Source organism: Anguilla anguilla, chromosome 16 (genome assembly GCF_013347855.1).
Source record: "Anguilla anguilla isolate fAngAng1 chromosome 16, fAngAng1.pri, whole genome shotgun sequence".
Taxonomy (NCBI): Eukaryota; Metazoa; Chordata; class Actinopteri; order Anguilliformes; family Anguillidae; genus Anguilla; species Anguilla anguilla.
Window position 1 is genome coordinate 34,841,711 of NC_049216.1, and position 24,000 is coordinate 34,865,710.

At 51.2% G+C, this 24,000-nt stretch overlaps 1 protein-coding gene across 4 annotated transcripts in view; it reads left to right on the forward strand.

Moving 5' to 3' along the window:
• kcnq1.1 (potassium voltage-gated channel, KQT-like subfamily, member 1.1) overlaps positions 1-24,000 on the forward strand; it is a 104,539-nt gene that overhangs the window by 5,580 nt on the left and 74,959 nt on the right. For all 4 annotated transcript variants that reach the window (XM_035394881.1, XM_035394882.1, XM_035394883.1 and 1 more), the window contains exon 2: positions 5,066-5,156. In XM_035394881.1, coding sequence (XP_035250772.1) covers positions 5,066-5,156 — 91 coding nt within the window. The remainder of the gene's footprint in view (positions 1-5,065; positions 5,157-24,000) is intronic.

Sequence of the window (24,000 nt, forward strand, 5' to 3'; positions counted from 1 at the left end):
ATTAATATTGCGTGACATCGCAGCTTTAATGTATAGTTTTGGTAGATTTGTAAGCGAGTGCTTGTTACCTGACAAGGTCGCTGTATTGGTTTATTGCATCGCCGATGTGCGCGTTTTTCACAAGTGATTAACATTCCACTGCTTAGTTTAAGTTTCCTAGCCCCGCGGGTGTGTTAAATGCTGCACTGTTAAATTGCGTATTGCAGTAAACAATGCTATGCATGTGTAAAAACTAACTTGCGTACGTGCGTTACGTGTAGGCTATAATTTATAATGATATAGTTTCTGTTGCTAACTGCGGTTTATTTAAAGGGGGTTTCATGAGTTATATAGGCCTACGACATCAATCCGATCAGAGATTGTCATTTTGTTCTGACAAAAACAGTTGGAATTCGTGAGCGAAGTGTAAACAGTGATTCATCATCAGTGTAAGGTTTACACATGATTTTGGCTATTGAGATCAAATGTTGTTTTTTTTTGTTTGTTTGTTATATTACATTATTATAAAACAGTTTGCTGTGTTTGACATTACGTAAGAACTTGTAGCAGATGGTAATGGTTTTGTTTGTTTTCACCTTCTAGCTCTTACGGTGTGTTTATGGAGCTACGACAAATTCAGATTGTTCAAATAAAAGCTTTGTTAACCGTCAGTTTGGAGAGTCAGACTACCTTTCAGCCTGGGACGCTACGGACAGCTGCGGCGTTTCCTTCCGTTACTGCGCTCCTTCCACGCGCAGGCTGCTCCGTAATGCGGAGTGTGATATACTCTAAAACATTTAAACATCAGCGCCAGAATTAGAAATAGGCCTACTCTTTAATATTGGGGCCGAAATTCTTTAGGCACTCTGATCCAGAGCCACTTCCAATAAGTCCAAAACCAAGAAAATGTCTGGATTCGTGAATCACCAGCATCCCGTGTAGGGATTCATAAGAAGTGTAATGGCCAGGCCAAAACTCCCCAGTGAGAGGCAACCCTCTGCCATTATAATTAACATGTGGAAGGTAGAGAAAGGGGATATGGTTTTATATGCCAACAGGGGGTGGTGCCATGCAGTCATTCACCATTTCCCCCTGAGTTTCCCTAGTGATGGAAGTCTGGCTCCTCTCTCTGACCCCTGTTTGTCTCGCCACATCTGCCCCCTTTTCAGACGTCTCCGCCGTCTTCAGCAAACTTCCTTAGCACTCTGTCGCAGTGAAGTCGGCCTGCCTGCTGTAAATTTGCCCAGTTTTTATTATTGCCGTGTAAATAAAAGAATAAGGCTTCTGTTTGAAAGCAAGGTTGAAGGAAAACTCGACGCGCTGATTAGAGAGTGTAATATAGCGCCTCGGACCGTGTTTTCCTTTGTGACGGGGGCTCTGATAGGGCCGGGGTCCTGGACAATGGGCTCAGTCTTTGAGCGCTCGTGTGGAGAGAGCGTGCCGGACGTAGGGTGTGTGCGTTACGTGGGACAGACGCTCGGGTGAAGAAGAAGAAGAAGAAGAAGAAGACATACTTTTATTGAACCCTGTGGGGTAATTTGTCCTCTGTATTTGACCCATCCTTAGTGCCTTGGTCAAGGGCACCTGCAGGAGCGCGCCTAACATGCATGTCTTTGAGTGTGGGAGGAAACCGGAGTACCCGGAGTAAACCCACGCGAACACGGGGAGAACACGCAAACTCCGCACAGAAAGGCCCCAAGCCGAGATTCGAACCCGCGACCTTCTTGCTGTGAGGCGACAGTGCTGACCGCTGTGCCACACGAGCGTCTGCGTGTGACGGACGCCGGTGTGACCGCCAGCCGAATCTGTGGCCCTCCTCCGCGCTCTGGGGCTGGGCGGCTGCAGCTGCCGTCGGGCCTCGTGTAGATGTTTATTTCAGAGGGGTTTTTTCCTGTGGCTCTTATCAGGTCTAAATTTACACAAAGCATACCGCTCTGCGATAACGGAGATCTCCCACGTCCGCTTTTCACCTTCAGCGGGGAAGCGAGGGACGCCAGCGTGCAGAACGAAACCAGGAGTTAGGTTATTTGTGCTGGAGAGAGTGTGTGTGTGTGTGTGTGTGTGTGTGTGTGTGTGTGAGAGAGTGTGTGTGTGTATGTAGCCTATATGTATGTCTGTCTCTGTACATGTGTGTATACGTGTGTGTGTGAGTGTGTGTGTGTGTGTGAGAGAGTGTGTGTGTGTATGTAGCCTATATGTATGTCTGTCTCTGTACATGTGTGTATACGTGTGTGTGTGAGTGTGTGTGTGTGTGAGTGTGAGCATGTGTGTATGTAGCCTATATGTGTGTCTGTCTCTGTACATGTGTGTATACGTGTGTGTGTGTGTGTGTGTGTATGTATATGTGTGTCTGTCTCTGTACATGTGTGTATACGTGTGTGTGTGTGTGTGTGTGTGTGAGAGAGTGTGTGTATGTATATGTGTGTCTGTCTCTGTACATGTGTGTATACGTGTGTGTGTGTGAGAGTGTGAGCGTGTGTGTATGTATATGTGTGTCTGTCTCTGTACATGTGTGTATACGTGTGTGTGTGTGTGTGTGTGTTTGTGCGCAGTCTTTGGGGGGAGGTGTAAGGTGGTAGAGTGGCAGTCTGCTCTATCTGGGAGAGAGAGCGGTGTTATCTGGTAATGGAGGGGCTCACTGTTAGAGTGGAGCGTGGGTGACCTTGCGGGAGGGGGAGGGGCTAGAGTCTGCCACTCTCTCGTCTTCAGGAGGAAGGAGCGCCACCCATCAGCTGGGGGTCACCCGTGCTCAGCATTATGGGATAGGCTCTTCGGCATTATGGGACAGTTCCAAATGAACTGGAATCCTATCCCAGCCACGCCCTCCATGATGGGCTAGGCCAATGGGGTGGGCTTACGCTGCTTTCATCATGGCAACGCCCACCAGGGCTGCCGTGGGCCGTGCTGGGTTGGGAGTTTGACTGGGGTCAAAGTTCTTTTCCCGTCTCCTGGTGCGGGAGGGGGTGTAATGATGAGAGGGGCGGGCGTAATGTGGGGGTGGGGGGTGGGGGTTTGGGTGGGGGTGGGGGGTGGGGGGTGGTCGTGCCACGCCGTGCTCCTACATGGCCCGCCATGCGGAGAATGCAGCTGCGTGCGGGCGAGAGGGACGAGACCGTCGCCCGCTATCTGCGCCTCGCGCCCGCGGGTCATCGGCCCGACCCCACTGGTGCCGGGACGCCCTCCGCCGCCAGGGCCCTCTCGTCCCGCTCACAGAGCCCGCAGACCCCGCCCCGCCAGGGCCCTCAAAAACATCCCAGGGGGTTTCCACATGATGAGCAGAACACACACAGCTCTCTGCCAGGCCCTGTCCTTTACCCCTGTGAAGAGAGCGTTCTTCGGAATGTTTTTTTTAGTTCAGGGTTCTAGAACTCCACTGCTTTCAGTTACCAGCGGCGATTCAGTGATTGTGACGTCAGCATTAGAATGTCCAGTTCAGAACATTCTGATCACTTGTTTGTGACCTCACAGCTTAAAGGGTTAAACTCCCACTCACGTTCCCTAGGGGGCCCTCTGTCTGCCTGTACCATGTGACCTGCTCTCGTTGTTCCGTACGTTAGCAATTCCCCGTGAGATAAAACACCTGCTGACGTGAGCGTGGAATTTACCTTAGCCACGGGGGCATCAGACAACAGCCCCTGCCCTTCCAGTGCCAGCTGCCGTACCAGCTGATGACATCACCATTTTGTACTGGAGTGCTATTGGTCCTGTCAGCCGTCAATCCTCCTGTCAGAAATCTGGATTATTGGCTTAGTTTCTGAGTTTCCTCCTCTGGAAGGTTCCACTTTGCGTAACCATGGTCCCGGTGTCCTCTCCGGTTCTCCGCCTTATCGGAAGTTCCCTTAATTCTGTTTGTTCTGTGATATTGTCGCAGTACTTTGGGGAGGGGGAGAGGGGGGGGTGTTGGTGTTAGTGTTAGTGAATGTCATTGCAGCCTGTAGAAAGCCACAGTTTACTATGTTGTGCATCTCATCCTGTTTTTTCAGAAGTGACCTTTGACCTTTCAGAAGTGATATCCAGTGGAAACAATAGTGTTACAGGTTGCACTAAACCACTCCAGATCTGGGTCAACTGGTGGCCTAAATGACTCTTTAGACAGCAGCATTAAACTTCCTGCAGACTCACAGACAAGGAACAATTTCACAGTTGTGTGTTTTTTAAAGAAACTTGTACTGGTGAATATATTTTCACCAATATGCAGAACACAATTCTTCCTGTTTTTCTTCTGCGATGTGTTTTGTGATGTAGAGAAAGAGAATGTGTAATAAAAACTGTTATAGCACCCATGTTATGGCAGCCCTACCAAAGCTTGGCTCCGTCCTGCCCAGCTGATCTGAGAAAGCCTTACGCACAGGCTCCGCCCTCTGCGGCTGATTGACAGCTGATGAATCCTCCTAATGTAGAGCTTTTCTCCTCTCCTAAGGAGGCGACGCTTCCAGCTCCACTGGCACTCGCTGATAGCCGCGCCCCTCCTCTGGCCAATCAGAGAGGCAAACACACCACCTGCTTTGAATTCAGTACTCAAGCCCTGCTTACGAAAACCTTTATAAATCCAGACGTCCCATAATAATAATAATAATAATAATAATAAAAAGATTATATGCACATACACACAAAGGCATACAAACACTCTCACTCTATCCGAAGCACAAATAAATTAAACCAAAATCATAACCTCATTCGCATGCAATAACCACTGTGTTTAATACATTCTCATATTGTCACCCTTTTGTTTTTTTACGCTAATATGTTTTTTTTACCTTGTTAATTCTATATGTACCGATTTTGCTTATGTTGATGTTATTATGAAAACTACATGTGTACAAAAGTAGTAGTACTAGTAGCAGTAGCAGTAGTAATAGTAGCAGTAAGTAGTAGCGATAGTAGTGGTAGTGGTATGTATATAAGGTTGTGTACCTAATGGTAATGTGTATATTTCTGCGCACTCTGTATATTTCCCGTGCAGTACCTGCTCAGGTGTGTCGACGCGGTGTATTTCCCGTGCAGTACCTGCTCAGGTGTGTCGACGCGGTGTATTTCCCGTGCAGTACCTGCTCAGGTGTGCTGAATGTGTCTGTCTGTCCCGTAGGTTTCTCATCGTCTTGGCCTGCCTCATCCTCAGCGTTCTGTCCACCATTGACCAGTACCAGAGCCTGGCACAAAAAACTCTCTTTTGGGTGGTAAGTTTTTTTAAGTCGTGTGTTTATATGTTCTCTGTTCACTGCCTTTTCATTTAATTTGAGCTTTACAAACCGACAAAATTTCATTTGCGGGGTTTCTGCTTCATATTATTCATAACCACCAGGGGGCGCTAAAACACCTCACAAGATTTACGAGTGTTTTAAATTTCTCAGGTCTCTGGTTTTCATGTTACATATCTGCATTAAGAAACCGTGTCTCGGTGTGTGTATATTTATTATATGAATCATGAATATTGACTTTATCATTTCTAATTTAATAGAACCAGTTATCTGTCCACACTGATATACATGATGTCTTTCTAGACCCAGCGACATGCCATGTAATACCATTTCAGGACAGCAGAGGGCACCAGTTATCCACTGTTCACTGCGCCCCTCGCTTGTCCCTGTATAGAAAACCACTAGACATAAACTTTTAATTTTTCAGTGCAGGCAGTCTGATAAATTCATAGCACTTTTGTCATACGTTTGTGTGTTGAAATCATAGTTTGATTGATTCACTTCAAATGTTGTAAAAAAAAAAAAAAAAAGAAAACAGGCTTCCAGGACTGGTGAGTTTTCAAAAACAATTAAGGGGCTTTGTGGGGTGTGTGTATGGGGGGGGGGGGGGGGGGGGGGGTCTACCTCGGGGCTGCTGAAGTCAGACTACCCAGACTCCTCTTTGCTGAGATCAAACGCGCGGGCCGATGTTCCGGTGGCTGGTCGAAGGGCGGGAGGAGATGAGAGGCTGTGGGTTTGCCCTGTAATTACAGCTGAATACAGGCTGAGGATCGGCTATTCACAGCCAGGACCCCCCCCCAAACCCCTCCCCTCTAATCCAGACGGGACAGGGTCCGTCCCCGGCCCAAACTACACGCTGCCCGGAGTGGGATAACCTGAACGATTACAGCCCTGATAAGAGCCACAAGCCCAGATTACAGATCTCTCATCTTTCATCAGTTTGTGTAGGAAAAAAAACTGCCTTTTTTACAGTTCAGGGAGTACAGACAAGAGAGAGAGAGAGGGAGGGAGGGGAGAGAGAGAGAGCTGGGGAAAAAGGAGGGGAAAGAGAGAGAGAGAGGGAGGAGGAAGAGAGAGGTGGGTAAAAGGAGAGAGAGAGACAGAGGAGAGGGAGGGAGGGGGAGAGAGGGCTGGGAAAAGAAGGGAAGAGAGAGAGGGAGGGGGGGATGAGAGAGAGAGAGAGATTAGGGGGCGTGCAGCGGGTGTCAGGTCAGGGTGTAGGAACGATCCGGGGGGGGAGATTAAACCCTGTGTCCCCCCCCCCCCTCCTCACAGGGAGACTCCCAGAATCACAAGTTAATCTCTTAGACAGCGGCCAGCCGCGCGGGGGGGGGGGGGGGGGGGGGGGTCCGGGGCGGGGGACCGGGGGTGTGTGGGGGGCTGCTGGGATTATCCGGCCCCTCGCGCAGCGGCAGTTTTGGGGCGCTATTGGGATTAGCCCCCCGCTTGTGACAGGTGTCCCCTTTTGTGTCCCGCGGGGGGGGGGGGGGGGTGACTCCATCATTGAGTATCGAACACGCGAATCATGCACTGCTCCCCCTGTTCAGGGTCTCCGGGGGGCATCATTGGGGGTCCCCCCCTCTCGGAAAGGACACACCCCAGCCCCCCCACCCCCCCCCATACATGGGACAGGGCGCCCCGTGGCGTGTACTGAACACTGCTGAGCGTTTGACTTAATACTTTAACCCTTTAGCACCCTGTCTGCTGTTAAATGTAAATGCACTTTCACTAAATTGAGCGCCTAGTGTCGATTTAAACAATGCAGTTAGTCGGTGAATGACTCGAGAGACAGTAGAAAAGAGCTTGGCTTAAATGTCACAGACCAGCGAATACTTCCGCATATTAAGCTGCCCTTCTCAGATGGTCCGAGGCAGGATGCTTTCTTGTTTGTTTCAAGGCAGGATTCCTGCAGATTCCACACTGTTTTAACTGGACTGTGTGTTTTCCCTAATATTCCAAAAAAAAAAAACTTCTTTCACGTAATTGTACATGTTGGTTAATAGTGAAAGTGTTGAAAATGCTCTTTATCTGCAGTTGTGGACTCATATTTTGTCCAGGTCTGTTGCTAATATAAAGGCATTAAAATAAAATTTACCTTTGACTTTGTCGATTTATTCAGACAAATTTGAAGCCTCTGTCTCAATTGGCCTTAATTAGATGTACAGTTCCTTTTTATGAGCCCCACTGATCAACCAATTAGTCTTATTGACTCTGAATGCTGTTCTGTATCGCTGATTGCTTGACGGCATCTCCATTAAAGAGAAATGAGCAGAAATAAGTAAGAGAGAAATCAATCAGCTGCCTGTGTGTCCCGTGTCAGAGCTGAAAGCACAACCCATATCTGTGACTGGAAGGAGAAAAAGAGATGACATCCAAACCTGCTGTAAATAAAATAAAATAAACATTTAAGAAATATTTATTTTCTTTTTCTGTTCTGTGTTCAGTCATGCTTAAATGAAGAGCTGTGTTTGGGGGAATGCCGTTGTACTCAGTACTGTAGGTACACTGTACCTGGTTTTGGGGTTGGGGGGGGGAAGGGGTGTTGGCTTAAATGGCCAAATGAGAGATTTATGATTGGCACAGAGGGTATATATGCTGGGAACAGGCAGGTGAGAGACAAGAGTCCTTTTATGAACATTCTTATCAGGAGCTTCATACAGGATTCTGCAAGCATTTCACTACGGATTACAAATGCACAAGTGTAATGTGTCTGTGTACCACTAGAGGGCGACCAAAGTACAGTAGTCCCGGAGAGGCCAGATGACACCGTAACGCAGGGTTTCCTCTGTGTTCAGAGTGTGTGTATGCGGGAGAAGGTGTGTGTGGCACCGACCCGCCGCGCTGAAACGGTCGCAGACAGGTGTGTTCCCGCAGGAAGCACCGGAAAGGAAGTCCCAGCCGCCAGCTGGTGTGAGTTTACTCACTGTAAGCCCCCCCAGAATCCTGGTGACACCCCCGCCCCCCCCCCCCCCCCCCCCTCCCCCCCAACGCCGCCATCGTGACGTGTCTGTGTGTGATGGCACACGTCTCTGTGGAGGTGATAATGCCCGTGCTGGGTGTTGGGGAGGGGGGGGGGTGGGGAAGTGGCGCACAGTAGCCCGGTCATAATCACCCCATAACCAGGCTCTGAGCCTGCGCTCTGTGAGCAGAAAGAGCGGCAGGTACGCGGATTAGCACTTCCCATTTCCTGCGACTTCCCCGCGTCAGTAACGGCCGATGACACGGACTCAAGAGTTTAGTGTCGCCGGGCCGATGTGTCCCCTGCTACTAAGCCTGCCCTAGATGTAGAAAAAAGAGGGGGGGGGGGGGGGGGGGAGTGTATATATACCTCGGTGGGCTAGCAAACTAGAGTCAAATTTACCTTTTCATTAGCTTGGTTCATATTCATATGAGGGTTTTTAGTTTTTTTTTTTAAACTACATTAATAAAAAAAAATGTTTGCGCTCACGGTCCTAACGCAGAAACTGCAGATTTAAGAGTTAAGAAATTCAGATTTAGAGGAGCGGCGGCCATTACGCTGATGAAAGCATCCACAAGCGTCCTGGAGTCCTGACCCTCGTGTTTAATCAGACATAAGGATTCTGTGTATATACTGTATACTCTGTATATAACAAGGACTGTATTTCCTACAACAGTTACCACATATGGATGTAAATACTCTCAAATTAAAGCTGACAGTCTGCACTTTGACCTCATATTCTTTGTTTTATTCATCGTCAAAACCAGTTTGAATTTGACGGGGAGAGAGAGTTCAGCCAGCAATGTGGGAAACTGTGACAAACTACATTGTGTGTGTGTCTGTGTGTGTGTGTGTGTGTGTGTATGCGTCCGCGTGTGTGTGTTGGTATAGATTTGTGAGAAAAACAAGACTACATTATGGAAGAAAACTTTGGTTGATTGATTGAAAGATTGATTGATTTTGAGACATGTGACCCGTGCTGTGTATATATATAAGAGTGTGAAAGTGTGTGATTTAACCCTAAGCAGCGCAGTGCATAGTTCCTGACCAGTAGCCTGCACACTTAGTGCGTGCATGTGGCATTTCAGCACTGTGGAGCTCCTGGGTCTTCCCCTGTAACCACCCCTTCTGTGACCCCCCCCCCCCACCCAGATGGTATATTGGGGGGGGGGGGGGGTTCTGTAGCTTACATCACAGCTGAAGCTGCAGGTCACAGGGTCTGGGGGGGGGGAGCATGAAAGAGAGAGAGAGGCAGGGTTGCACCGCCCCCCCCCCCCCCGCTGGGTCACTAATGAACTGAGGCCATTTCTTTCATTGTGTCTCCCAGCTGTTACGCCAACAAGAGCCAAAATGGCCCCCGCGCGAACGCTTCCATACCGACAGCCACCAGCACACAGCACACCCCCCCCCCCCCCATCCCCCAGCACACAGCACACCACCTCCCCCCCCATCCCCCAGCACACAGCACACCCCCCCCCCATCCCCCAGCACACAGCACACCACCCCCCCCCCCCATCCCCCAGCCTGCTGGCCCCAAGGACTGGCTGCGTTCACAACTCCACTCCTCTTCTGTTCATGTTTTCTTGTGTCAGGTGATGCAAAGATTTGGGCCATGACCTGCCAGTTTATTTATTTATTTATTTATTTTTGGTGGTTTGTCTGTCTCTAAATGGTTTTGGACGCGTTTGCGTGAAACTTCTGTGGGACGGTTGGTGAAGGGCTGGGAATAGGGGGCAAAGAGGGGGGGAAATATTGGATTTTAGGGTTGCTATGACGACTGTCACAGGTGACCGGGGCATTCTGTCTCCTGAACGCCTGTGGAGTCGGGCCTGTATTATGGGGGGGGGCATTCTGCTCATAAAGTGGAGTGGGGGTTCGGAGGCGGGTGCGTGTGTGTGTGTGAGTGAGTGAGTGTGTGTGTGTGTGTGTGTGTGTGTGAGTGAGTGCGTGTGTGTGTGTGTGTGTGTGTGAGTGAGTGTGTGTGTGTGTGTGTGTGTGTGTGAGTGAGTGTGTGTGTGTGTGTGTGTGGGGGGGGGGTTTGGGGGCGGGTGTGTGTGTGTGGGGCGGGGGGGGGGGGGGGGTCAGTGCTTTAATTCTGTGACTGCGCTTCTGTAGCTGCTGACGAAGTTGCGCGGCGTGTTTTAGCATGCGCCCGTTAGATATGGCCCCGCTGCTCGGAGAGCTAATGAGGCAGGAACCCCCAGTCCTCTGTTTCACGCCCCTGCGCCGGCGACTGTCCCGCGTTTCGGCTAGCCCCCCTGTCCTCTGTTTCGCGCCCCTGCGCCGGCGACCGTCCCGCGTTTCGGCTAGCCCCCCTGTCCCGGCATTAAGTCCCAATCGCACTTTCTCAGCTGGCGCCGCGGCGACGGGCGAAGCTCCGCTCACTGTAGGCGCAGCAGCGTTTCCCCGTTTCGTGTTTTCGTGTGAAGGGGGGGGGGGGGGGAGAAGGTCGCACCGGGACGCAGAATCCTGCGAACGGGCCCCTTTGTCACGCGGCCCACGGCCTTTTGGGAGTGTTTTTAGCGTTAGGTTGCTGTGATTGAGTATTAGCATGTAATTAACTGTCACCTTTTTCCAATCTATAAACTCCTGGTTCTGGGTTAGTGTGGCTTACTTAAGTACATTACCTTCTTGTTCTAATGTTAACTAAAGCACATTAACTCTGTATTTTAGGTTGGTATAGTTAGTTAATAACTTCTTTGTTCGAGTATGGTATGATTAGTTAACTTGAGTACATACCTCTTTGTTAAAGTTTGGTACAGTTAGTTTACTTAAATACACAACCTTCTTATTCTAGAGTGGTGTAAATTAACTGATGTTCCCTCCTTATTCTTGGTTGGGGTAGTTAGTTAACTGAAATGCATGACCTGGTTTTGGGATGGTGTAGTTAGTTAACTGAAATACATGACCTGGTTTTCAGATGGTGTAGTTAGTTAACTGATGTACATGACCTGGTTTTGGGATGGTGTAGTTAGTCAGCTGACGTAAATAACCTGGTTCTGGGATGATAAAGTTTTTGTTTTCGAGATGTTGAACAGGTACACTGCTGTGGTCAGTCTGGTGCGTTGGTGTTGCTGATATAACCCGTGTTCTCAACCTCTGGATGAGAGCACATGCTGCACGCGTGTAATCAGTGTGTGTGCACCTGGATGGCTGGGGGGGGGGTGATGTTTGGGATAATCCCACAGAGGGGCTGCTAAAACCCTTGGTCCAGTCAGTGAGAGGGTGCGAAGGTACACAGGAAACAGGAGCCTGAAAATCGGCAGCTGCCCCGTGCCGGCGTGTTGGGGGCTGTGAGCTCGCACGCCCCCCCCCCCCCCCAAGAAGAGCCGCTAATGCCTCCCCGTGGGGCTCCATCGCACGCGGGGCGCTAGGCGATAATCAGCTGATAATCAGCGCTCGGTCAGGACCCCATCTGGGTGGCTTCTCACCGCCTGCTGCCCTGGTGCGACTTCCGACAGGGCTGCTCCTGGTTAGCAGGACGGGGGGGGGGGGGGGTCGGTGGGGAGGGGCCGCACCAAATATTCCAGCTTGTCCTTTTGTGTAGCCGTTGTCATTAATTTGTCTTTATTTGAATGTCATTTGACTGTAAGGTTTTAGGATAGTCTACCCTTTTGTTGCTTTATTCAGACGGGGTGGGACAAACATGTTTAGGGACTGAGTAGAGCATTGTGGACCTGCCACCTCTTTTTTGGGTGTGTGTGTGTGTGGGGGGGGGGTGGTCCTGTTTGGTTCAGGAGGTTTCCATGCTGACAGGGCAGCAGGAGGTGGGGGGTCGGTGGGCGAGAGGGGACAGGGCAGCGTGACTTCCTGTCCCCGCCCCCCCTCCCCAGGTCCATCCGGCCAGCTGTCTGTTCCATCGCATCATCGGCAGCACGGGGGCGGGAGGGTTGTGTGATGCCGGCAGGTGAACGTCAAGGGGGGGGGGGGGGCGCTGGGGGTGGGGTCACCTTTCCCACCCACCATTGTTTGTTCAGGAGCATGTGTGAGAGAGAGAGAGAGAGGGACACTCACCGCTCGCCCATTGTCCCGGGTAATCCCTCAGATTGATGCCTCCAGCTGAAACGCCTGGCGCCCGAGACCTACCTGGTCAGTCAGGCCGAACCGGACACCCCGGTGACCTTCGACCCCCGCCTCCTTTTCTGCTGCGACAACAACAACCACTTCACTCTTCCCCTCCTTTTTCTTTGCTCCCTTTTATTATTTTTTTTCTCCCTCTCTCTTTCCTGGTGAGGTTTGGTTCTACCAACGCAAGGGGTGACAGCTGTGTATCCCCAGGACCCCAACCCCCCCCCCCCCAGTCCTGCAATAATGCAATAAATTACTACAGCCAACAGAAGCCAAGACAGCCCCCCCCCCCCCCCAAAGACATACGTCTGTTCTGGAATGAGTGTGTTCTCACAAATAAAGCTTTTATTGAAAATACACCTTGAATATTTTGAAATAGGGTGTGCACCCTGTGGGTTTAAAACAGAAGTGTGGTGATCAAAGTAATTCTGTTTCTGTTTAATTCTGTGAAAGGGCCAGCACTCAACCACTTGTCAATGGTGCTTTCATCAGCGTAATGGTGGCAGTTACTCCCTAAATCTAAATATCTTAACTGCTGCACCGGCAGTGAAGTTAGGGTTGACAGGCTGCGAGGGCAGGCAGTTTATTAATGTAGTTTATCAAAACAGAAAACGTGTTCGTGAGAGCAGCCACAGAAAGCTAAATTTGGTGCTCGTTTGGCTCGTACTGTGCCCGTACTTCCTGGAGACTCTCAGAGCTGGGGGTGCTAATGGGTGCGTAAATAGCGCCGGTATTAAAGAGTAAAAATAGGTCCGGAGGCTCGTGTGCGTCCGGCCTCCTGTAGGGCGGCTCCAGCTGGCTTGTCTTCAGCTGGCAGCTGAGACGTCTTGGTTTGTTTTGTAAGCCGCCGTGAAGACCCGTGTTTTCATAGCCAGCAAAGATCTCCTCCTGTTTCCATTACGCACCAGAGAGCCGGTGATGTTTGTAGATTATGTTTTTATTACCAGCGTGTGTGTGTGTGTGTGTGTGCGTGTGTGTGTGTGTGTGTGTGTGTGTGTGTGTGTGAGTGTGTGTGTGTATCAGCTCTGAGATTTATTAGCAGAGCTCAGAGAATTCTGACTCGGTCTCGATTACGTGGACCTGGACTGGACCGTGTAGGGATCTGGGGTTAAAAAGGCGGTTTGGGTGATGCGGTGGGGCAGTTATGCTGTTGGTAATGCAGTGGGGCAGACCAGTGCTTATGAGGTTATTTGTTTTTTTTTTGGACCCCAGGACGGGGTCATTTAGCTAATTTAGCTCGTTAAGCTCGTTTAAACTCTCTCCGTCTGATGGGTGTAGCTGCCTTTTCACCGGCCTCTGCTGCCAGCTCCTCTCTGCCGGCCAAGGCTGAACGCTCTTCATTCCGCAAACAGAGCTATCGAGTTAACGTTAAAGCTAACAGTGTCGTTCCAAAGGAAAGCGTTCATTTGTAACGTATTTATGTCCACTTGAAGTGAAGAAGTGTGGGATGCTGGGTAATTAGGGCGGGTTGGGTTACGCCTGGCTGTGTCGGTACTGTAATGAAAGACGTGCGCGTGCTTCGTAGCCCTGTGAAAACACCCGACGGTCGCCCTCGAGTCTAACTCCCCCCCCCATACCCCCGTCCTGTCAGCTTACAGGAGTCGGCAGCCCCGGTGCTGGAGAGCAGCGAGATTCTGCTGCTCTGTGTTCTCCATCGTTAGAATCAGCGGCCGAATCGGGCCGGAGCAGCCAGGCCGCGGCGGGCTAGCGGTGTGATGCGCTGCTTCCGTCGTCCGGCTCATTCGTTGAGCAGAAACAGAATCCAGGACCAGGGTTACAGATCCCGGTGCCGTGGGAACAGTAACCGAGGCGACGGTGGACGGTTGAAGCGGGGTGGTCTGTTCTCGTGCCTGCCGGGGGGGGCGGACGGCATCCATTACAGAGAGACTCTGGATGGAGTGTTTGTCCTTCCTCCTGACTACGCCCGGAGGAGGTGGTGGAGGAGTTTACCCATAATATTTACTGTAGACTTGTAGCCGAGAGGTCACGGGTTCAAATCCCCGGTCGGGTATTGTCATTGAATCTTAGCCTGGTACAATGTTAGAAAATGCCCTGCTGTGGAAACAGGGAGCATGTTAAATATAAAAGAACAGATGGAAATGTAACCCACTATACGCAGTCACCTGGTAGAAGGGTGTCTGCTCAGTCCCTCCTGTGTTGTGGTTTATGAGTGGCAGTGACAACAGTGGGCCCCCCCCCCCCCCCCCCCCCCCATCCCATCCCCTGCCCCCGGGGAGACCGGAGACCCATGCTAGGGTTCAGTGGCTGTTCGTCCTTAACTTGTTTTTGCAAGTTAATGTAAGCATTTCACTTTTTCCTCAAACATCCAGTGTGGCGAGTTAGTTTAGTGATCGCTGAGCTGGCCAAACTGAAGAGAAAAAAAATGCTGATTTGAATATTGGGATTTAATTGTAAGCCAAAGTTAAATGTTGATTGAATCCAGGCCAAAGTCTGTAGGTAGTTGCTGGCAGTTACAGTAACCAGCCCCCCCCCCCCAAAGCTCCCCCCCCCACCCAGTGGCTCCTTCCCACCCATTCTCCATCTGTGAAGCCCCCTCCCCCACTGCCCTGGGGATGGGAGTCACTCTGCTCCCAGGGCTCCAGGCCTGAAGTTTACCAACCCCCCCATACCCCACCATGCCCCCCCCCCCCTCGGCCCCCCCCACGCCCCTCTCCAAACAGCCGTCCTGCCTCAGTGACGCCTGGGCCCTGACCTCATAATGAGGGATGGGTCACGCACCTATGTACATTAACACACACAAACACACACACTATACATCCATACACACTCACACACACACTATACATCCATACACACTCACACACACACGCACACTCACACACACACTATACACACTCACACACACACACTCACACACACACTATACACACTCACACACACACACTCACACACACACTATACACACTCACACACACACTATACACACTCACACACACACACACTCACATGCACACACACACACTATACATACACACTCACACACACACACTATACACACTCACACACAAACTATACATACATACACACACACATATACGCACGTGCACACGCACATACACACACTTGCACACATTCAGACACACACACTCACACACACACACATGCACACACTATACATACATACACACACACATTTACGCACGTGCACACGCACATACACACACTTGCACACATTCATACACACACACACTCACACACTCTCTCACACATACACGCAGTCACACACTCACACAAACGCTATACATACACACACGCACATACATATATACACTCATACATACACACTCAGACACACACCCACATGTACACATATGCACACACAGTCACGCACATACACATGTGTGCATTGACATAGGCCCGCGTCCATTAAAGAAATCTCGTTTTCACCCCTGTGTGTGTTTGATGTACTTTTTATACTCTTTACATACTGAAACCAAGCACCCACCCCCTCTACAGATCCATGAGAATCCTAAATGATTTTAGTCATGAGGTTACTTTACATTACAGGCATTTAGCAGACGCTCTTATCCAGAGCAACGTACACAGCTTTTACACAGCAGCTAACCGACATGTCCTTTTCACCACTGCCCTTTCTGAATGGCCAGCAGTCTGCAGGATTTACACTGGAGTCTGAAGGGTTACGGTGTTTATAATGAGCGATCTGACCCGGGTCTGGTAAACATTCTCCGTCCCGCTGGGTACGGACCCAAGAGGGGGGGGGGGCGGGGGGGGTAGGGGGGCTGTGTCTATTGTTGTTTTCACAGTTGTGCTGATGGAAGGCTCCTATGCTCCGTGACTAAGTCACACGGTGTATATTTGGGTCGTGAGTTTGGGGGGTACAGGGGTACAGAGGCCACTCTGTAACCAGGACTGCCCCTGGGCGGGGAAGCCACAGAGCATGGTGCGAAGGGGGGGGGGGGCAAGAGTGAGGGGACACAGGTCAAATTTCCCCCTGTTTCCTCAGTTGGGCGCCCCCCCCCCCAGTGGTCAGGGTTGGGTGACAGAGGTTCTGTTTCAGTTCTCGCTTCCCCCACGCTGGGGCTAGAGAGGACAGAGGAGACCCCCACAGTCCACCTGTCAGCTCATTAATAACAATTAATTATTCATTACCAATAATGCCAGGCGTTTGTTTCCATCACACTGGCCTGACTAATTGTCCTGTTTCTCTTTGGCCTGGGATGGCAGTATGGCTGCTTGGACTCATAATAAAAAATTTAAAGAAAACAGAGGCCTTAACCCTTTAACTTTCTCAGTACCAGGCTTTATATTATATATGTTGTATTCACCATTGTGCTAATCGTACCTTTGAGCTAAGCCGCAAAAAATTAAACGTTACAACTTCGACGGCCCGAGCAGGGGCTCCCAAACTCTCAAAGCCACATAAAATGGAGGCTCGCGTGTTTAAAATGGCTACCCGTCGACACCTTTATCCTCACACCTGTCCTGGGGGCGAACGGGCTCACCTGATTGGCCGGATTAGAGGCCCTGAGGCGGGCAGCTGGCTCAGTCCTGCTTCTCTCACTGAGGCCTTTGTTTTGCTCTCCGGGGTTATCAGTCTTTCTTTCTCCCTTTTCTTTGTTTCCTCTCTTCTGCCTTCCTGTTCTTCCTCTCTTTCTCTCTCTTTCTCTCTCTCTCTCTCAGTTTTCCAAACATTGGCGTGGTAAACATACACGTGTATTGTAAACATACAAGGCATGGTAAACATAAAAGGTGATTTAAGATTTTTTAATTGAACTTTTTTTGAACCAGAGTAGTTACACTGAAATTGGCATCTCTTTTGCTAGTGAGCCCTGGAGCCTGCTTGTCTTTGGACATGTATTAATAGAATATAATAAATTCAACATTTTAGTACAGTACTGTACAATAAAGAGGTTATAATATTATAAAATAAAAGTACAAAGATGAATAAAAGTAATCAACCTAAAGTGCCAGGCTGTGTTTTAGACATAAGGTCATTGTCATGTGTCAGTGCTGCTGTGTCTGTGCTGCTGGGTCAGTGCTGCTGTGTCTGTGCTGCTGGGTCAGTGCTGCTGTGTCTGTGCTGTTGGGTGAGTGATGCTGTGTCTGTGCTGTTGGGTCAGTGATGCTGTGTCAGTGCTGTTGGGTCAGTGATGCTGTGTCTGTGCTGTTGGGTCAGTGATGCTGTGTCTGTGCTGTTGGGTCTGTGATGCTGTGTCAGTGCTGCTGGGTCAGTGATGCTGTGTCTGTGCTGTTGGGTCAGTGATGCTGTGTCTGTGCTGTTGGGTCAGTGATGCTGTGTCAGTGCTGCTGGGTCAGTGATGCTGTGTCTGTGCTGTTGGGTCAGTGATGCTGTGTCAGTGCTGCTGGGTCAGTGATGCTGTGTCTGTGTTGTTGGGTCAGTGATGCTGTGTCAGTGCTGCTGGGTCAGTGATGCTGTGTCTGTGCTGTTGGGTCAGTGATGCTGTGTCTGTGCTGTTGGGTCAGTGATGCTGTGTCAGTGCTGCTGGGTCAGTGATGCTGTGTCTGTGCTGTTGGATCAGTGATGCTGTGTCCGTGCTGCTGTATTGGTGATGCTGTGTCAGTGCTGCTGTATTGGTGTTGCTGTGTCAGTGCTGCTGTGTCTGTGCTGCAGTCTAGCCCGCCCCCTCCTTTGCGCGATGCAGAGAAGCAGCCCTCGGTCATTCCTGCGCTGGTGCTCGGGGGCTCCGGGGAGCGAGCCGGGGGGGGATGTTAAACAGCACGGGTGGGGTGAAGCCCGGGCTTGCGGGGGTTCACCCCAAATCTGCTTTTTACTTCACGTGGAGGTCAACTGCAGCTCAGAGGGGCTTCTGGGAGAGATCAGTGAAACCGGGTGGGGTTAGAGAGCAGAGACCAGCGCATTTAATCTCTTAAATTCATCTCCTGAGACGCCCGACGGGTGTTTGGACAGCGCTACCTGCGTCTCTAAGGATGAGGCTCGCAGCATCTCCCAAGTTGCCGCGGAAACAGAGCAGGTATTGTTCTGGGTGCGTGTACTGTTGGGCGTGCACGTTGCCCCCCTTGTAGGGAGCACTTTCAGGGGTGTGGGGGGGGGGGGGGGTGGTTGGGGAGTGTTGCGGGTGTCAGCTGGTTGCTGCAGTATTACGGTAGCAAACCCACCCACCCCCCCTACACCCAAGCTGCATGCTGGGAGCTGGACAGCTGGTGGCCTTCGGAGTCCGGCTGCATGGTGGATGGGAAAAGCCATCGCCACGGAAACTCAGGAAGGCATTGCATCTGCCGCTAGCTGTCTCCCTACTGCCCCCCCCCCCCTCGCCCCCCCCTCACCGTCAGCTGAGATCTGGCCGAGGACAGCTGGTCAGTGTGGCTGTGTCCCAGGACCTGTAACCCCCCCCCCCCCCCCCCCCCCCCCCCCGCCACTACCCTACCCCCTCCACAGCAGCCACCAGCTCCAGCGCAGGGAGTCCAGGGTCCAGGGGGGGGGGGGGGGGGGGGGGGGCGAGAGCCGGCAGTAATCACACGTCCTCTGACACCACCTCCTCACACATGCTGCACTCCTCCAGCTGGCCTCTTGGGGGCGCTGTAGGGACAGGAAAGCAGCCCTCAGGCCTCCAGCATGGCGTAAAAGCAGACCGGCCCTGTGCTCTAATGTGGGGCGTGCAGCGGAGGTGTGTTCCCGCACTGCAGTCTGCCTGGGGGGCTGAACCAGCCCCTCCCCCAGTACAGAGTCTCATTCTCTCAAACGCACTAATTATTCACAACTTCCTCCTTCTCTTTGCATTTTACGTTTTTGCGAGAATAACCCGGTCAGACGCCGTCTGCATGAAATACACGCACTGCCCCCCCCCCCCCCCCGCGCAGAATTCAGAGCAGAATAGAGCAGAGTCTGCCCAGGCTGACCCCCCCACCCCCCCGCACGCTTGGAACAGGATTTACGGAGCTTGAGTTGTATTCCGTCGGGCCGCCCGACTCCTTGGAAACGATGAGCCGAAAATCCTCTGGAGGAAAAGCCTGCCAAAAAAGGGGGAAAAAAAGCGTCTTGTAAACTGTTATAAAAAAGTAGTTTTGCTAATTACTGTAGGGTGTGCTTGGCCTGCGAGCTTGAGGCTCAGACAGGACTCCAGCTGGGGGATGCTGAGCGGCGCGGGGCACGGGGGGGGGAGGGGGGGGCACGTTGGCAAAGCCGGCCCAGCCAGGGGCAACAGGGCATTTCTCTGCAGCTGCCAGGGACGAACAGCCCCTACGCCCTTCAGCAATGGGCTTTAACCCTTTTGGAGAGCAGGGTTTTTTGGAATGTTTTTTCAGAGTTCTACGTCGGTATGTTCCAGAACTCCACCGCTCTCAGTCACCGGTAGTGATTGTGACATCAGCATTAGAACGTTCAGTTATGGAGATTCTAATCGCGTGTTTGCGATCTTACAGCACACCTTGAAGGGTTAATGTGCTGGGGGAAAATGACAGGGTTTAAATGAGCTGGTTTTGGTGGGTGGGTGGGGGAGGGGAGAGGGTGCGGGGGGGGTGTCTGGGTGGGGGGGTTGTAGCGGGGTGCTGGTTTGAACCCCTCACCTCTTTGTCTTGTGTGGAATTATATCTTTGTGGGGGTCAGAATTCAGTCTCCGTTAATTGACATGAACTCTGACAGAAATGGCGCTGAGTGTTTTTATTGCAGTTGTGTCTGGGGGGTGAGGGGGGGGCAGAGGCACTGCAGGAAGATATTACTATTATTTTCTTACGGACTGTTCTTTCCTTCGTGACTCCTTCATCGAGGGCTGCTCACGGGAGTTAGATTTACCAGCAGCCCTCGGTGTCACTCTGGAATTCCCCCAAAAACTGCTGATATCCAAGGGCTTAGATAACCTGTTTGTGATTGGATGGGCATATTTTTTTTTTTTTAATTTCTATATTTTAATGTATTTCTGTTTTTTGATGAATGCAGAAGAACTTGACTGGCCTGCACACAGCCCTGATCCCAACCCCATCCGACACCTTTGGGATCAGTTGGAAAACCAACTGCGAACCAGGCCTCACCACCCAATCAATGCCCGACCTCACTAGTGTTCTTCTGGCTGCACAGAAGCAAATCCCTGCAGCAATGCTCCAGCATCTAGTATGAAGCCTTCTCAGAACAGTTGAGGTTGTTACAGCAGCAAATGGTGGACCAACTCTGTATTAATCCGCACACTTTTGGCCGTGTAGTGTGTGTTTCCCTGGTAGCCTGTGGTTACTGCCAGGTCCTCTGTCGATGAGCGCAGTGGTTGTGCTTTTCTGGGACGGGGACGGGCCAGTTTGGGGGGGTGTTGCGGAGAGATTGGGAGGATCTGTGTAATGAGTTGCTGTCCCATCTGCTGGTCGATTCCCGGTGATCAATAAATACACACTGCTGCTCATCTAGAGTTACTGCAGATTGGCCCGAGCCCATCTGCTCCGACACAGGGGTCACCACTCCCTATTGATCCCGCATTGACCCTCCAAATTGTTTAATGGTAACCAGGGTTAATTAACAATTTGTCATCCCCTAATTGCGCTGGGTTAGTTTCAGTCTCATCGACTGATTCGCACAAAGGGGCCATGATGCTCCAGACGTTGTTTTTCAGTTAATTTGGGGATAAAGGAACAATGGGGCGAAGCTTTGTGAAATCAGGCTCCTGGATGTTCCGTTTCCCCTCCTCTCCGAACGAGCTGACAGTCACAGCGTTCCCGTGAGCCGTGGACTGAGGCGATCTGCTCTCACCTGAGTCTTCTTGCTACTACTAGAAGTTTCCTTTGGATTCCTGCAGTGTTGTTACTGTTGTTATTATTTATTTATTTATTAATCTTTCGCTTTTAAGAAATGCGGTGCCCAACATGGGGCTGAGCATGTCCGATTCCCTCCCCCCCCCCCCCCCATCCCGTGCAGAACGTGTGATCTTTGTAACCACGGCCACGTTGATGAGCGAACGCCAGTGAGCAGACATCCAAAAGCATGCTTTATTCAATGGGTGGTGAAAAAGTTTTGCTTGTGGAAAAACTGTCTCTCTGTCGCCATGGCCACTGAATCATCCCCACATCACCTCTGGATAAATGATCTCTTACTCTCTCTCTCTCTCTCCCCACCTCAGCTGATGTGTGCTGGGCGTTCTTTTTGCAAAATGGCCCCCGTGCATCATCCAGTTGGGTGCTGCACGTTTGTGGGGGTTGAGGTGAGGTTACCCCCACCCCCCCTCCCCTTTCCCAGTGAAGGGCCTTGCGCTCCTGACAGGGGCCCTGTAAAAGTCAAATCCGTCATTTTTACGTTTTTATTCCCGCTATTTATGCCAGACGCTTGCCTTGCGACATCTGTGTGACAGACATCCGATCGGGGCCCCGGAGGCCTGCGGATGGTTATTTATTGGGAGGGGGGTCCTCTTTTTAAGACCCGCGCCCCCGGGCCTGGGACAGTAGAGCCGGGTACCCGCTCGCCTGGGCCTTCGCCCCGAAACAGTGAGGAGGGGAGCGTTCTCACGCTGGGGCGTGCTTCTCAGACCGCCGTTCCCCTTCACAGGGGCGTCTGGCCTTAAAAACGGGGTGTGGAATAAGAGTGTGAATACGTGTGTGAATATGTGTGTGAATATGAGTGTGAATAAGTGTGTGAATATGTGTGTGAATATGAGTGTGAATATGTGTGTGAATATGAGTGTGAATATGAGTGTGAATATGAGTGTGAATATGTGTGTGAATGAGTGAATATGTGAGTGAATATGTGTGTTTAATTATGCATGTGGCCTGACGGGGGCGTGGCTTAAAGCCACAGCTGCAAGGACAAAAGACGCTGCGCAATACCGAGCCTGGTATTTGACCTGCAACGGTGCCCCTCTCTCTCTCCCTCTCTCTTTTTTTCTTTCTCTCCATCTCTGTTTCTCTTCTGACTGTCCTTCTCTTTGTCTGTCCTCTCTTTTCTGACTCTCTCTGTCTGTCTCAGTTCAGTTAAATACAGTTCAGGAGAGCTTCATTGGCCTGACGTACTGCAGTGTGTTGCCAGAGCTTGATGTGAACATGAAAGACGTTAAGTTTATTCCACAGTGCCATGTTATGGCAGGCACTTGCGTACTGTGCTGCTAATTTCGTGTTGCCCAGTTCTCTCTCTCTGTTTGTCTGTCTCTCTCTTTCTCTCTCTGTCTCTCTCTCTCTCTCTCTCTGTGTCTGTCTGTCTGTCTGTCTGTCTGTCTGTCTCTCTCTTTCTTTCTCTGTTTCTCTCTCTGTCTCTCTCGCTATTTCACTTGTCTGGGAAGAAAAGAGGGTGATGGGGTTTGCAGTGTTTTTTTTTTTAATGGAACAAAAGCAGACAGAATTGCACGGCCCCTGTTGTGTGGTGACTGTGGGGGGATTGTGGGTAGATATTGGGTCTGTGGTGGTGGGCTGGGGGGGGTGTGATTGGAGCTGTTACCATGGAGACGTGGAGCGGCCCCACCCGGCTTGTGCCCTTTTTCACGTCCCGGCCTCCCTCCCGGAGTCACTGGGGCATCCCCTCCCTCGCCCCCACCCCAGCCCCTGGCCCCGCCCCGCTCGTCCAGGACCCCCCCGTGCCCCCCGAGACTGCCCCCCCCCCTCCCCCCGTCTGTGCGGCATGCCGGGGCTGGTCCTGTTGGTTTTCTCTATTATTCAGTGATATTTGGACATGCTGGCCTCTGCTGCTTGTCTGGTCCTTACTGGGGGGCAGTGTTCCCCTTTCTCAGGCTGCCGGAGGGGTCACCTCACCCCCCCCCCCCCCCCTTCTCGTGGCTCTCAGGGCAGGGGTCTGTCTGCTTCCCCTCCCCCCCCTTCCCACACACACACACACTCACACACACAGACTCACACAGGCTCACAGGCACACTCACACATTCTCACACACACACACTCATACCCACACACACACTCTCACACACACTCACACACACACACACTATCACACACACTATCACACACACACACTCATGCCCACACACACACACTCTCACACACACACACACTCACACACACACACACGGCGGTTCTCAGAGTCCTGAGGGCTGGTCTCATTACTCATACCTGTCTGTAGCGCTGGTGTTCCCAGCGGGAAGAGCCGCGGCGGAAATGAAGCCTCCCGCGGGGGGGGGGCGAGGGGGGGGCGAGGGGGGGTGGACTGGGGGGGGGGGGGGCTCTGCTCTCTCCGCTCAAGCGCCGCCACCACCGCTGCTTTATTGACCTTGACCGTGAACTGACCATGACGCCATTTCACAATCACTACAACCCCCCCCCCCCCCGAATGTTTTGGTGGACCAACTGTGAGCACTCTTTCTCTCACACACACACGCACACACGCACACTACCACGCAGGCAAACACACACGCACACTACCACGCAAGCAAACACACATGCACACTACCACACAAGCAAACACCCACGCACGCACACACACACACACAACCACACAAAGAAACACTCATACACAGTCATACTGCGAAGATAACGCTTGTAAGTTACGTAAAAAGATTAACGCGTAGCAGTAACTTCCCTCGTGTTATCTCAGCATGGACAAGCCGCCAGTCTTTGAGGCAGAAAATATCTGAAAGCTGTTTGGCCTTTAATTTCAACGGACCTGTCTGTGAGTGTGCACATAAACCAGCTGTAATCAGAGGGCTGCCAGTTTACTGCACTGTTTGCTAAATCATTCAATTAGCAGTAACTAGTAGAAAACAAGAAAGTATTTCTATATGTTTCAATTAATAAATAGTTAAACTAAATGCAGTACTTGCAGTTCCGATGACTGTATTAGTAAAGTAATAAAGATTGCAATCTAAACTTTATAGAAACAAAATGATTATATCTGCTGCGTGTTAGGTGCTGTGCTTTTGTTTG